The sequence below is a fragment of the Bactrocera latifrons genome, unplaced genomic scaffold, assembly GCF_001853355.1.
Source record: "Bactrocera latifrons isolate USDA-ARS-PBARC rearing strain unplaced genomic scaffold, ASM185335v1 scaffold_86, whole genome shotgun sequence".
Taxonomy (NCBI): Eukaryota; Metazoa; Arthropoda; class Insecta; order Diptera; family Tephritidae; genus Bactrocera; species Bactrocera latifrons.
The window spans coordinates 564,370-581,331 of record NW_017537556.1 but is presented as its reverse complement, the minus strand read 5'-3'; the positions used below and the strand labels follow the sequence as shown (position 1 = coordinate 581,331).

General features: G+C 31.5%; 1 protein-coding gene across 1 annotated transcript in view; it reads left to right on the top strand.

Annotated features, from left to right (window-relative positions):
- Positions 1-204: 204 nt before the first annotated feature.
- Positions 205-16,962, top strand: part of LOC108977249 (TWiK family of potassium channels protein 7-like) — a 41,060-nt gene continuing 24,302 nt past the window's right edge. Inside the window, exon 1 of the mRNA XM_018946854.1 lies at positions 205-793. Coding sequence (XP_018802399.1) covers positions 599-793 — 195 coding nt within the window. The 5' untranslated portion in view covers positions 205-598. The remainder of the gene's footprint in view (positions 794-16,962) is intronic.

The following is a 16,962-nucleotide window of genomic DNA, read 5'->3' as shown; positions in this document are numbered from 1 at the left end:
ACTAGCGAAAATACCGCAAGACTATTGTGACAACCTAATATTTATGGCAATTACCCATTACGTATTGGGATTTTTTTTATATTTTACATTATTACAAAACAACATTATTACATTATTACTAACAACAGTTAAAAAAAAATAATTACAAATAAATTAAAACCACTGTGAAAATATTACTCATACGCTGTGGCTACCATGAAAAGTACTTTGGAAGATACAACTGTTTTTAAGAATTAAATATAAAAATACATATCCTTCACAGCTACAACAAATATAATCAATTTAACGCTTTAACAATTCCGAAAAAATATTTATTTATTTACAATCAAAAAGTCACGCGTAAGCTGCGCAGCGAAAACCAATGAAATCCGTGAATAATGTGAGTGTGTGCACTCAGCAATGACAACAAATGACACGTAAAGTGATGCGATCGAAATTATAAAGTGAAAATTACTACCACATGCCGCATATAAGCATTTATGTCTTTACATATTTATTTACATGCCTTTGCGTGTCTGTGTATGAGTGCGTGGCATAGGCGCGCATAGCACTTAAATTTAAAGTAAAAATTGTGTAGTGTAATAAAAACGTGAAAATTATGGCTGGTTACGATGCGGCCGATGAGGCCAATACAGAGCTGCTCGAGAAACTCAAGCATTTGGATGTGCGCGCCAAGACGGAGGAGCGCACTAATTGCTGGAAAGGCTGTTGGAAATCGAGAAAATGGAAATCGGCGCTAAATCACATCGGTTTGCTGGTATCGCTGTCAATCTACTGCGGTGTGGGTGGACTGGTGAGTGCGAGAAGTGAAATAAATTACAATTAAAGGGTTGCAGAGTGCAATTGTGTGGAAAGCAATGAAATTATAGACTAGAGTTTTTTACATTTTATTTAATTTTCTTAAGCCAATGCAACGCTGGTAGAGTTGACTTGACACATTTCTTATAACTTAAAAGGGAATTTATCTTGATATCAGTCTATATGTTAGCTATATTATATAGGTCTCATCTGAACAATATTTTTGAAGGTAGTAACATTGCTTTGAACAATAATTTCTGTGAATTCTTGTGAAGATAATTTGTCAAAATAAAAAGTTTTTCGTAAAAGGACTTAATTTTGTTCAGCCAGCTTGTATGCCTGCTCTATGCTATGGTTGCTTGATCACAATTAACTGTGCTAAATTTGATTAAGCTATCTCGAAAAATAAAAAAGTTGTTCATATAAGGACATGATTTTCATCGTGCACTTTGTATGGCATCTTTGAAGATTACAATATTCCCTTAAAAAATAATCCATGCCAAATTTCTCAAAAATATTTCTGCAAATAAAAAAGTTTTTCATACAAGGACATTAATTACAATTATACTTACATTAATTTATGATCGCAAGCGTTGTTCAAGCAACCGCAGGCATTTAAATCAACACAAAAATTAATGAAAAATTTTAACATAATTTCGCTTGTTTGCCCTGCACGATTTATTTGTGTTTATTTTCAAGTGGCTAGTGAACATTTAAGTGTTTCCAATAAAAATGCTTTATATGTTTGTTGTGCGAAGCAAAAACAAAAACAACAATAAAACCATCCAAACTCAAAACAAATAAACAACTTTTTGGTTGCGAATTGCGTGTACTTACGCAAGAACTAATAGAAACAACGGTAAATGGATTTTGGGTGAAAAATTATTTAGTGAAAAATGCAAGTAATTCATTTCAATCAATTTGTGTGCTATTAAAGAATACAATACAGGTCGGAAAAATGATTTGTATTGCGCATGCGGCAAGTTCAAATGCAAACCTGTTGCTGTCTAACAAGCAACTCTTTCTTGGCAGATGTAAATTTATGAATCGGAGTCCGGACCAATTTTATATAAAATTGCAAGATGAAATTTAATTCCTTTCAAATACAATTTCTTCTGAATCTAATAGGAATGAGAAGGCAGAAAACATGATAAATATTTCTCTGTGGACCTTGTCCGAGTGAATAATTCTTTACCGTAACAATTAACAACGGTCTCTGTAGTTCTCAATAGAGTATAGGTTAGATAAGTTTTCAGCTTATATTCCGCCTTTCTCCTACTCAGAATATAATGTCTTTATATAAAAAGCGATTTTTTACAACTTTAACCTACACAAAGTCTGGTCATCAGTCAAGCTTTTCTGTCATAGATCATTCCATATATGAACTTATGGAACAACAATGATCTTAAAATTCGATTCTCGGCATAAAATACTCGCACTAAATATAATAAACGCATTTTAATTAAATTTTCAAAAATATTCTTAATTTAGTTTAATTCGAAATTGCTTCAAAAATACATATATTTTAAGAGATTTATTAAAATCGAATTTTTTATTATCTTAATAAATTCTGCAACCCCTCTCGAATATTGTCCTCCATTTTCAAGTTGAACCTAGTAATAGTTTCGAAGATTCAGACATGAGGTCTTGTGCGTTCGAGGATAGGTAGGCTAAGTGCGCCGTCTTTCTCGAAGCTGTGTTTTTGAAGTCGGTTGGCAAGATTTCTCGAGAACTACTCAACCCATCTTCATGAAATTTTATACATGTCTTTGAGATACAATTCTTAAAGATTTCGACAAAAAAAATTTTTTATTTTATTTTTTTATTTTTTATTTGGAAAAATGTCTAACAACAATCCAATTTTCAGTTTTTTCCTTCGTCCAAGTTCAACGTTAGGGTTTCAATTAATTTAATTTTGATGAAATTTTGTGCTAACTCAACATGTTTGTTCCATTAACAGGGTTGTCATGACTTTACTTTCACTAAATATTTTTCCATGAAAACATTTTTATTTACTTGCATTTTATGTACGAGTCGTACAAGCGGCGTTTTTTTCGTGTGGATTTACATTTATTTTAGATCTCTCAGTAGATAAAGGTTTCGTTCTTTGTGCTGCAATTTCTAGGTAATTTACATACATACAAATTTAACGGTAAACAAACAAGTCTACGCAAATTTCAAAAAACTTCGCGGAAAGTTAAATTTGGGGCTCTCGCGTGAATGAAGAGCTTTACCAAAGTTTGACGATGTAATTTGTGTCAAGGGAATTTTGTTGACTTTTTCTTATAATTTTTTTGTTGTACTTGCGGTTTATTTAACTAGCTGCAAATTGAGCAAGTTCGTACATATGTACATGTGAGTACATAATTTAATATATAAATATGCATATGTGTATATAATATATCGCAGTACGTTATTGCTGGTAAAAGAAAATACAAGTATATTTTTTTAACATTTCTTTTTATAATTTTTCCCATTTCATTTTTTTAGCTTAAAATTTATTCTCCATAAATTAAAAAGAATTTAAAGGCTTAAGTAAAGCAATTTAAAAGACAGGGTATTTATTTGAAATAATTGTCTTTGTCTTCAACGCAATATTTTCCCAGCTGCTGTAGCCTATCCCGTTATAAATAGATATGGTTCTTAATATGTAAAAAGATTTTAATGAATGCGGAAGTGTCACTATAGCAACAATTTATTAAAAGAAATAATTTTTTTAAAGCAGAGCAAAAGAAGATCTTAAAGTTTGGAGTAAACATTTATAGGTAAAATTACAAAACATTTCCAGAATGCCAAAGCAGCTTGTAATTGAGAATATTTTTTGACGTGTTGCCACCTGTTTATGAAAATATTATACAGAAAATTTCAAAAAAAATTAAATGATAAGGGAGTAACTGTAAAATGAGTTAAACACTAAAAAACATTCAAATAGATATCGGTTGAAAAATTTTTTTGAAAGGAGTTGCCACTTGTTTCAATTTTTTTATAAAGTTTTATCTCTTGAAATGGCAACTAAAACGCATTAACAAAGATATCTTTAGCAGAATTTTTGAAAAGAGCCATATTTTTGAAATTTTGTATTCAATTCCTAAAGTTTGAAGTAAAAATATATTGAAAGAATTACAAAACATTGCTAAATGAACATCAAACTGCAGAGTGCTAACGGAGCTCGTAGTATTGTGAATATTTTTTGATAAGAGGTGCCACCTGTTTAAGAAAATACTATGAAAAAATTTCTTTTTTTTTATTTAAATGCTAAATGAGTAACTGCAAAGTGAGTTAGCTACTACAAAGCATTCCTATAAATAGCGGTAACAGAATTTTTTTTAAAAGAGTTGCCACCTTTTTTGAATTTTTTATTCAATTAATATTTTTGAGTTGGCAACTAAAAAGCATTTAGATGGATAGTGGTAGCAGAACTTTAAAAAAGGGTTGCCACCATTTTGATTTTTTTAAATTAAAAATCAAATTTTTGATGACATTTAGGGTAATTAACTGAATCAATTGAAATTATTTTTGTTGGAGCGTTATATTTTTCAAGTCAGCTGTCAGCATTTTGAAAATTGTCACTTAACTAAATTGATAAAATGCACACACTAGTTTGACCATATTTTTATTAAATGATTGGTTTTTGAAAAATCTTTGACATTATATAAGGAAATGTTTTCAATAGCAACAGTTTACGAAGCTTCCTAGCTAACTTCAGTTTTAATAAAACATTGAATCATTATTAGCAACGGATAAAAGAAGTAATAATGAAGGAACCCTATTCTAAAATTTTGTTTTGACTAACATTTTTGCAAATTATAAGCCAAAATAAAAATTACTTCCTCGGAAGTATTGACTAGGTATCCTTCTTATTAAGATTTATGCCCGTAAGTTGTTCTGAGTCACTATTTAAGAGTGAAAAGGTTAATCAACTCCCCTGACACTGATTTAAAAGACAGAAAATTTTCACTTTTTTCCTCAATTAAGTGCTGTGTTACATGTGAGAAATGAGCCAAAAGGCATATATATATTACCTATATTTTTTTAAACTCCATTGTAACATAGAATACTAATTTCACGTCTACGAGACGTACTTGCCAGTGTCATTCACTTTTTTTAATAAAAATATTTTGTCTAACTTTTTTTAAATTTCTTCAAGAAGAAATATTAACACTCTTTACAAATAAAAATAAAAAATAAAATGTCCCTAACATGACAAATTAATCTTTCTTCACAGATAAAAGCTCTGCCGCAATAAAAACAATTAATTCATACAAAATACCACCTGTCAGCAAACATGTTCACATAGGAATGGCCAAGCACACAAATATTTCACGATTGTCATCGCCAAATCCTCAAATTACACACATAATTAATTCAATTCATAATCTATGCAATGCAACTGGCAGGGCGCCAAGTAGCCGAGACCGCAGTGTCACATACATATGTATGTATCAAACGTCATTTTCATCGTCATCGTGGGTGTATGATGATTGTCATACTGCGGTTGTTTACAATGACATCACTAGTGATTGGTTGTTGTTGTTGACACTTCATGGTACTCATCTACATAATTGATCCTTGCCGTCAAGTGCCGCTTAGTGTTGGTATGTTTTAAAGGGTTAGATAGAGATTTTACCACTAATTAAGAATTTTGTTTTGACTAATATTGTAATTAATTTCGGAATAACATAATAGGTGATTAGATTTTCCAAAAAAAAAGGTATTTTTGATAAATTATTAGCGCAAAATAAAAATTACTTCCATGGAAATATTGACTGGTATGCTCCTTATTAAGATTTATGCCCGCAAGTTGTTCTGAGGCACTATTTAACAGTGAAAAGGTTAATCAACTCCCCTGACACTGATTTAAAAGACAGAAAATGTTCACTTTTTTCCTCAATTAAGTGCTGTGTTAMATGTGAGAAATGAGCCAAAAGGCATACATATATTACATATTTTTTTTTAAACTCCAATGTAACACACTCTCGATTAGCGTACACGAAATTTAAGAACACAATTATTAAGTGAAAATCTTAACCAATTTTAGTCAGAAATAAATTCACCAATAAATGTATAAAACACTAGCAACGCTTAAAACACTTAACGCACTTTTTCAAATTCCCAAAAATATGCTTTTATGTTCTAAATAAAAATATATTAAACTTTAACTATCTTAAATAAAAAAACTCACTTTTCAAACTCACTGTAAAAGTTCCAATGGCGTTTAACATACTCCACACATGCCGTATAAGTAACATCTCGCACTCGTTTGTGCACATGTTGATATTGAATAAGCTGGTCACATTTATCTGAAATAGCGGTAAAGCAAAGTGTAAATGATAAATGAATCCATTGGGATGCGTTAGAAGTTACACTAAATTAAAGAAACTAAGGGTGGATTAAGCATATAAGGGTACAAGCAAGCGCTTGTCTGATAGCACACGGTTACCAGCGACACATATGTACATACATATGTGGGTATACAAGAGTGTTACGAATACTCATAGCTTGGTGTTTTGGCTTAAAGTACGAAAAACAATAAATCACTAATAGTTTGCAGTGATATTGTGTGTAAAAGAGTGCAAGTATTTAAATGAAATATTTAAGTTTTTAAAAGGGCCAATATAATTTTACAAAATTTTAAAATCTATAATTATATGTAGTGGCAGCTAAAGTCTGTTGATTTGTTCTTTTTGCTGTCCTCTCTAAGTCTATATTTTAGTGCCAACTATAATCACAATCGAAGAAATTCTGACAAGGACTTCAGATGAAGAAGACAGGTTATATAACGGTTATATAAAGGTTATATAACGATCGAAGTTCATACAACCGATATTTAGTTAATTTTATTTTTTTGGAGTTTTATTAAGTTAAAATCTACACTTTCACATCATCGCAACGTGACTTAATCGTGTGCAATCCAGAATCATCGCGCGATATTTCCACATTATATTTAAGGTCCACCCTGATATTACTATAAATATTTAAATTATTGTATTTATAACGATAGCTGGTGTTGCTGACGAGGATTATTGACTCGCCAGAATTCTTGCACTACAACAGCAACAACATGACCACTCCACATCTATCTGGTATCGTAAATAAACAAACTCCATCAATGCGTGGATTTTTAGACTGCTAGACTAAACTGACCTAACCACTTAATAATTCCTTGTCGTCGTCTTGTTGTAATTTTTAACTTAATACTATAATATAAATATCATAATTCATACCTACACACTTAAATGCACTTCAAATATAAAGCATTTCCTCAAAGAAACCTAGTTGTGACTTGTCAAACTGCAGCTTAAAGTGTTTTTTCTGCTCCCAAGAAGATTTCAGATTCTGATTCAACTATTGAAACGAAAAACTTAAAATAAGCTTGCTGAACACCAAATTCCACTAAACACACGCACAAACAAGCAAGCTCAAGTAGTACTTGTCAAAGCATTATGAGAGATGTCAACTAAGAAAGCCATAAATTGACTAAAAATCGACACATCGTTGACAGTTACACTCGTACTTGTCATTGACATGCAATTTATATCACCAAGGGAAAAATCATAAAACGAGGACGCAACAACATGTAATGAAAAAATAATAAAAGGGAACGGAAAACAGAAAAGAACGGCAGCAAATTAGGGTGGGATTTACGGGTGTCATGGCTAGTCAAGTGCAATTGAAGATTTTCTCGCAACTTCTTTGCCAAATCATAACTCGTGGGGTTATGACCACGTCAAAATCCAAAGGATTAGTAGAAATAGCTAAAGGGATACATATTTATAATATGTTTATTGGTAAGAGAGAAAATGGTACAGCAGACAGTAGTCAACTTAATTTATATGCCAGACTTGAGTCAACTTATACATTTTTATTTGGATCGTTTGCTAATATTTAAGCATAGACAGCTGGCATGTGCACGACTTCGAGTTTGACAGTTATATTGCAATTCGAAAAAAGTATTAAATGTCAGTAGATAATACTAAATTGGGACTTTAATTTAGGCTTTAAGAGAACTGTAGTGTTAGAATTAATGAATTTAAGATCTCTACAAAACATTTCGATGATCCAAACGTCTATCTTTGAACTGAAAATCCAAGTAAATGTTAAAAACTGCTAATTCAAACTAATCCGTGATTATTTCTAGATTTGTTTATTTGATTGATTTTCTCGATCTTCAAAGTAGTCTCCTACTCCATTTGATTACTCCGGTCTAGTTAATGTCTTCTTAAAAGCTAGATCTGTTTTTGTTCACTTCAGGACAACCACTGAATGAGTTACCTAAAGAAATAAACCTTATCTATGGGGATTCCGCTAGTCTAGAAAAATAATATCTAATATATATAAACCTTAAATACAAAACAAGAATAACTTTAACATCGGTTGCGCCGAAGCTATAGTACTCTTCACTTCCTTACAAGGACTTGAAGTTGATCAGTCAGTTTGTATGAAAGTGCAATAGTGGTTCAATATCGGCAGTTTATATAGAGGATCTGACACGTTTTTATATTTAGCAGCAATCTGAAAGAGTTTCTGTATAGTTTCATAACAATTTTGAAAATAAGCATTCACTGCTATTGTAGGTGCACCCTGCTAAACAGATCCAAAGAAGATGAGGGATTTTTTTAACGACTGCAAAGGTGTTGGAGGAGGCTTAACTTGCAGACTTCCGTACTTTTGAGACGAGCTAAAGTATATGCAGCAAAGCGGGAACAAGTATATCGAACTCAAAAACAATTTTCTAAAATTTTCGTTTTTCGCTTCAAATATTTTCGGCATAAAAATGATTATTTTTATGCAAAAATATGAGTTGAGCGCAAAAATGTCAAACATAGCAAAGCAGTGAAAAAGTTTTGGCTGAAAGAAAAGACCTTTGAATTTTTTTTTTTTAGATATAATATTTCAAAACGATTTATCGATCTTTAGTGTTTCCTCAAAAAATAAGTATAAAAGGCCCTAGATTTGTTAGTTCCACTAACACATCACCCTTGCCCAAGAATAATATCCATGCATAACGAATAGGCGCCAATTTTTCATATCGTAGTCTCTCAGCGCTAGTCGTCAAAGTGTACGGCATAATTGCTTAAACCACGGTGATATTATTGCTCTATAAAAGGACATCTTCGTTTTGTGAAAAATATCCTTAACAAAAACTAAGTTTGCCTTTCCAGCACCGGAGTGCATATTTGCATGTATTACTCTTTTAAATTTCCTTTTCGTCTCAAGAGCAATTTCTTCAACAAGAGACACTGGAAAAACCGTATGAGAAGGAATCGTTTTTTGATCTCTAACTTTCCATGCATATTGACATGGATTGCCTACTCGTTTCCAATGCCAGTCCGTTCAACGCTCGTTCCTTCCCTGGCCGTAAAATTTTTCCAAACGATTACCCTCAATAGCCGAATTAGCTAAATCAAACCTGCCTTTGTCAGGGTTCATATCATACAGCAACCTCCTCGTGGAGGTCGATAATGTACTGAGTATCATTATCATCTCGGAAGTCAGAGTGGTCACTGTGTATGAGTTCGTGGTCACCACTAAATGTGTTAGGTGAACAAAACCATTCAAAACTATTTTACTTTGTAGCACCATGTTGCAAGTAGTATAACTAATTTATATAGTATTTGCGCAAATTTCTCTCTTGCTATTTCTACTTTCAACATTTTGTAATGGCAATTTCCTTGCTACTCAGTAAAATGCCTGAATTTATAAGCACCCTGAAACCATGTACGTCTAGCAGTTGAGATTTTAGTTTATATTTTATTTTAATTATCATATTTAAAATTTGCAACTAAAATGTTCATAGCACCTTAATTGCATTACAAATGTATTTTAATAGTGTCTGGATTGCATCGGCACATACTTTTAGCGCCTAATATGTTTTAATGAAAATGTTGGGCTCTGTGAAGAAAATCAGTAAAGTATAAATTGTGAGATAATTAAGTGAAGAAATTATAGTAAAATATGCTAAATAGTTCAGATACAGGGTGGGTCAACTTTTTGGTGGTTTGGAAAAAAAAACGGATGTGAATTTCGCGGCTTTTTCGTATTCATGGATCACAAAAATATATATTAGCTGACAGTAAATTCATTCAAATTTCCATAAAAAAAAGAATTTCAATTAAATTAATGACTCTTCAAACAGTTTGACGAAAGAAGATGAAGACGCAGAACTCAAAATGTAGAGTAAGAATATGCATAAAGTTTAATTTCAGAATCTTTCCGCAGCCTACTTGCTCTCACCTTTCCAACCACAAATTTGTTTTTTCAATACAATGTCTTTTTATGACAAAATAGCAGCGCAATCGCAATAAATTTTCACTTTTCAAAGGCATACAAATATGTTAAACACCGAAAGCGCTAATAAATCTCAATTAATTAGACAAACTTATACACGACAGCGAACAAAGCGTCTTTCGGCGTCTACATGTATGTGTGTGTGTGTGTGCATAAATTTGCCATTTAAAATGAGCAGAGAAATTCTCAGTCTCGCTTTGTTTTTGTTTAACAAGTTGTTTCACAATTTCCACAATCTACATTGCGGCCAAAAGTCATTCCTCTTAGGCCTTAATTGTGCTCTTTAATGAACTGTGATGACACCTCCAGGGACAATCTGTGCAGCATGAAATTTTTGGAGCCATCAACAAAGATATTGTTGCTGTTTTATTCTTCTTTAGTTAGCCAAGTTATATTGCTTTAGGCTTGTCGTGTTTCTGGTATTTATGTGTATAGCAGTTTGTAAGTATCCCCAGGTTTTGTCTTTAATTATTAAGTTGCGACATAAATTCAAAATATTATTAGTATGAGACATTTTCTGGACGTAATTATAAATGAAAATAAATCTGTTTTGGTGGTTGTAGGTAATCATTCTGGAAAATTTTTCAGTTATGTATATGTAAAAGCTAGTAGAACATAAAAATTCTGCCAGTGGACTTCAAGATTTAAATTAAAGATACACAAAATTAACAAAAAATGTTGATTTTTCGTTAGAAATGGCGCTGTACAGGATATGTTAAAGAATTAGTGATAATTTCTTTTGCTGATATCAAAAATGTTTGCTTACGTCATGTTCGTTTCTGATCATTTCAATATAAAGTATCAATAAGTGCGTTACAAAAGTTTTACTTTTAATAGAAAAAGAAGTCCAGACGCTGAACCCAGCTTTCGACGGTTTTCAAACATAAATCGGCCGATACTGCACCGGAAATAGTAACGGCGTCAAATAGTTTGACCGAGGCGGCCAATTGACTGGGCCTTTTCGTGAGATAATTCGTTCACCAAATTTGGTTTTCAATATACGTTTGCCATTCACAGTAAAGTGCCGGTCTTCATCATTTCGGAAAAAGACGCCGCAGGCTCATGACTCAGCCAGCAGTGGGCCTCATCGCTGAAGATCATTGTTCTATGAAAAATTCGATCATTTTCAAGATGTCCAATTCACGAACATACGACGACTGATCAAGCAACTTCAGTTCTTGCCTTAATTTGATCTTGTAAGGATGTAAGCCACGATATTTTCAGAAACGCCACAACGACGTCACAGAGAAGTCCAACGCTTGAGAACGACGTGTGCGTGTCTGAATTGATATTTTTTACTATGCCTGTGGATTCAAAGTTTACCATTAGACGTTTGGTTGTTGATCTGGCAGAACGATTATGACGACCATAAATTCGAGGTAGCGCTCTTAATGTTGGGGGCACTAACACCGTATTTCGGTAGTAAATTTTAATAATTTCGACTCGTTGTTGGGTCTTATATCTTTCCATGATGAAATAGCAAACCTTACTGAAAAGAATTGTCAAAAGAGCGGGAATAAAGTTCTTATCGGTCTCTTTTTATAGCTCCCTATTAAAAAACACTATATATTTAATGTTGCAGCATTGAAAGCTTATATTTAATATCTATCATGAGCTGATTTTTTAGAAAAAGGAAGCATATGAATTCATTAGTGTTATTCTTTTCTTGAAAGGAAACCTCCACCGTCGTTCAGCCCAAGTATCACCTTTAAAAGAGGGTAGTTTAAGACTTAAGCTAATAGAGCTAATAAGACTATAAGGAATTAATACAAATACCCAAATCACGTTTTTTACCACTTTATTAAAATGTAATATTTCGTCCCTATTTATCTTCGAGGTGTTAAACATTTCGTTATAATATAAACAATTGTTTTTTTTTTTTTTTTTTTTTTTTTTTTTTTATTTTTTTTTTTTTTTTTTTTTTTTTTTTTTTTTGTTTCTTATCCTTTTATCGGACCTTATTTTCATTGCGCTAATTGTATGTTATATTTATATACGAAGGATGTAAAATAGTTGCATAAAACGTTGCCTACATTTCAGCGCCATTAAATATAAGTGTAAAGGTAGAAATATATTATTAGGTTGTCAAATATCTCCCGTCCGCCTTTTAGTCTTTTGAATTTCGCGGTTATGTATGTATAATATATACTTCCATTTAATTTATAAAGTATCCAACCTTTTCTTCGGGGTGTTAAAAATTTCGTTATAATATAAAAGTAATTATTTTTTTTCTACAGAAATTTTATTTGGAATCCTTATTTCAGGAAACATACTACAGAACTCATGAAAACTTATAACATGTTTCCAATATAAGGTTCGGCTATTGAGATCTAGTTAACCACTCTTTTAATTTTTACATTTTTAAACTTTCCGTTCTCTCTTAAAATATGTTCAGCGGTGTGTAGAATTAAATAGACAATAAAAAAAACGATTTTTTGAAATCCATAAACCTATGTATTCCCTAAACAAAGTTTTTTCTATCCTTTTTTCTCAGTTAACAGGCCTTAATTTCATTGCGAATGAATTTGAGTGGTGCGATTTAGTTGCAGAAAACATTGCCTACATTTGAGCGCCATTCAATAAAAGTGTAAAGGTAGAAATAAATAAGCTTAATTCCTAAATGTTAGAATTTTTTTTTAAGATTTTATGTGCTGTTACAAAAATAAGTACAATAATAAGTTACAAAAATAAGTAATCAAGAACTGACTTTGCACTTTGGGGCCACCAATATATTGCACTCAAATGTAACCTAAATTAATTAAAACTATTGATGATAAGATGGGGAAAATACACCTAAAACTTATATTTAATTTTCTAAAGTAAAAACTCTTACGTCACTGTCTCTCAAAAATMCCAACTAAACTAAACTATCAAGTAATGACACCCCAAAAAGACACGTATAGGCACATAAACCGAAGCAATTTCTATTTGCAGGAACCGGAAGTGGCGTAGCAAAAAGGAAGTCAGCTAATGTGCCACCTCCACCAAGTGAATTGATTTAGGTCAATATTGAGCGCTATGCCTATGAGGTTGTGATTCATTTAGGTAATTCTGCTCACTTCACGACCACTTTGAGTCGTTCGTTGATTTTATATTTGCCGTGAAATGACAGCAAATTTATGTACATTTCCGCTAGTTTTGGCTTGTAATGCTTGTTAACAACGGTAATTGAAACCTTTTTGCTTTTTCAACGCCTTTACAAAACGGTATATTTGCTTTTAGACGCCCCGTTATGACTGTTAAAATTAACTGCTCACTACGTTGTCGACTTCATGTTTGCGCATTCGCCCACTTCCTGACGAAACTCGCTTCCTAATGTCTTCCACCCCAACAATTATCGCATTACAAATTTCGTCGTTAATTTTAATGTGATTTTGTTAATAGACGAACACACACATAGATCCATGTATAAATGTGTAGTTTTGAGTGAGAGCAGCTGGAGAGCTGATCATTAATTTTGATTAGCGAATCGCCTATATTTCTATTTGTTTAGGCCATTTAAGTAAATATTTATTCAATGGAATATGATTTTATTGTTTACTCTTACTTCGCCATTTTATCATATACTTTTTTTTTGATTTAATATGTATTATATTAAAAGTAATTGTGAACAATGTATGCGAATTATGTTTTATAAAATGTTATACAACATTTTGTGAGAGGTTTTACAGTAATTTAAATTAAAAAACTGAAAACAATGAAGTTTATTAAGTTAAGACGTTCCGTTAGATTTAAAATATAATAAGGATCCCGAAAATGAATACCTTGATTGTATTTTAAGAGATTTAAAGACAATTTTGGGGAATAAAATCGTATTGAATACTTAAAAAAAATCGGGATCCCGAAAATATTACCGAAACTATTTCTGCAAATAATTTTGTGATAAAATTTCTAATTGAATATAAAAGAAATACTGAGATCCCGAAAATGAATACCGAAATTCTATTTTGAATATAATTTTGTGAAAAAATTCCGTGTGGAATAATTAAAATAATAAAATCGGAATGCCGAAAATTAATACCGAAATTCTATTTGAAAATAATATTGAGAAATAATTTCGTTTTGAATATTAAAAAAAAAATTTGGATCCTGAACATCAATATCGAATTTAATATGAAAAGAGTTTAGTCAAAAAATTCCGTATTAAGTATTAAAATAAAAACGGGATCCCGAAAATCAATGCCGAAATTGTATTAGCAAGCAATTTTTTATACAAAATTGACAAATTCTATAATAATCTATAATTTAATATTTTATTATTAATTGGTTTTAAAGCATAAATAAGTTGACGGTCCCGAAAATTACCGCTTACACTTTTTTTCATACTTGAAACAAAAAGTTTTTGAATTTTGGTATAAAATATATCTAATGTATGGAGAGTTGTTTTAATTTTTATTTTTGTTTTATTTTAAGAATTTATTTCTTTTTTTTTTTTTTTGCAAACATGAACATTAAATAATTTCGGGATCCCGAAAATTAATTCCGAATGTGTATTTGAAAATAATTTTGTATACTCACTTGACTAATTCATTATACGTTTTTACTTCAGAAATATAATTTTTTGTTTGTAGATTTCATATTAATTTCGGGATCCCGAAAGTGTACTTCAAAATAATTTTGTACACTTAGTTCACTAACTCATTAAACGTTTTTACTTCAAAACTATAATTTTATTGTTGGCAGATTTTAAAACAAGAAACATTTGCAAGATCCCGAAAACGGCTATTATTAAATACATAATCCTGAAAAGCAAAAAGATTATAAATTTTCATATCATCTCATAAGTTAATGTTTAAATTTTAATTTGAAATTTAGTAACCACGGAAAATTTTTTTGCATCGGGATTAACATGTTTCTACACAGCTTCAGATACTTTCTATGGRATATATTGATATTTTATATAATTTATTTCATATATGTATGTATTTCAAAAGTTTAAAACCAAACATTGGTTAACTCTCAATAACACGAGGGATGCCAAAATTTGTTTCCATATTTTACAGGCGTTATCTGATCCTCTGTTTAAGGCAAAATATTCGGAATATCGAACTTTGATCCCGAAATTTTTCTTGAAATTTCACGCATTTTTTGATTTATTCTTTAATGGGATTATGTAGAACTAAATCTAAAACCAATTAAATATTAACTCTCAATAATATTCGGTATCCCGAATTACAATCCCGAACCTTTTTTCATATTTTACATCCGTTTTCTGATTCCCTACTTAATATAAATGAAAGAAATTTCAAAACCAATTCAACATTAGCTTTTACAAATATTCGCAATCCCGAAATATAATCCCGAAATTTTTCTTGGCAAAAGTAAAAACGAAACCATTTCAACATTAACTGTTATAAAAATTCGGTATCCCGAATTATAATCCCGAAATTTTGTCATATTGTGCATATTTTTTCCGATTCCGTCGTTAATACTCATAGTAAAACTAGAGTGGAAACTAATTCATCTTAAATTCTCAATAAAATTCGGTATCCCGAAAAATTTTTCATTTTTTGCACGCATTTTCTGATTTTTTCTCCAATGTGATGCAGTAAGTAAACTCGAAACCAATTCATCATTCGTATCCGTGGATTATCAGTCCATAAAAGTGCCATCAAAGTGTATAAAATGACATTCACTAACTCCTTACGGAAATCACAGTGAAGTAAAACTTTGCAAAATAATCCGCATGCAGGTTAAATAGACCTTGTGGCTTCTAAAATTTCCAACCGTAAAGTTAGCAYGGCATAACAAATAACAAAACAAAACAAGCTTATCAAAATGTTACTCATACGCCATGACACGCGATGCTAACAAGCAAAGGTCGTCAACTTTAAGGACTTTTATTGCTTTTTATTTATTTTTGCTTCATTAAGCATGTATGTATATTTATCTGTACATACAACATGTGTATATATTGTACATTGTTCCCTGAATTACTTTTAGATTGAAAAGACATAAGAAATCACAATAAAGTATATAAAATAATTCTTCCTTTGGAGTTCACCACATGTCTTAACATTATTGCTGCGGTTTAGGTTTTCGTTTCGAAACAAAATATTCTAACAAGCAAAAAAAGTCATTAACTAGCTAGAATTATATCGAAGCTGGCCTATTTGATGAGAGCAATTAATTAAATATACTTTTAGGAAGTGCAAAAAATCACCATGAGATGGTGTCTTTTAACCAAAAGCAATAAAATTGAGCGCAATAAAAATCGCATAATAAAACAAAACAACCAAAAAAAAAAATTCTAATAAAGATTAAGAAAACGCCACACGTTTTCATTGAGGAAATTAAATTGTCAACCGTTAAGAAGGGTGCGTAACGGCTAAGGCGTTGCCGTGCATGCCGTGGCATGGCATTTAAGCGCGCCAAATGTTAGCTTCACTCACGCACTTCGTACTTAGAAAATTAGGCTACACGCTGTATACTACGCTATCTGTCATGATACGAGCGCCTAATTGTTTTATGCATATACCATCTGTATGTCTGCATGATATGTATTTGTACATATAGTATGTGCACTTGTCTGCCCTAGTAAACGCCGTCTGACGCTGTCTTAGGCTTTCTTTCGTTAAAGACAAGACCCGTAAAATTGAAGGGCGGTATTAATTAATTTGTAAATAAATAGCATTTGACGCTACGCAGTGCAGATGAGCTTATTTATATAGTAAGAAGTCCCAGTGAAGGCTTATCTGATAGCAATCTTCTTTAAAGAGCGCAATCATTGAGAGTACTATATAGCCGAGAACACTTTATGAGATACGCTTGATTACTTTAGGGGTGCAAACTCCTGCCTGCATTTTGGTTTGAGTTTCTTCATTAATTGTATTTGTTTTCATATCATTTACTTAGCACAGTTGAATTAATTACCTT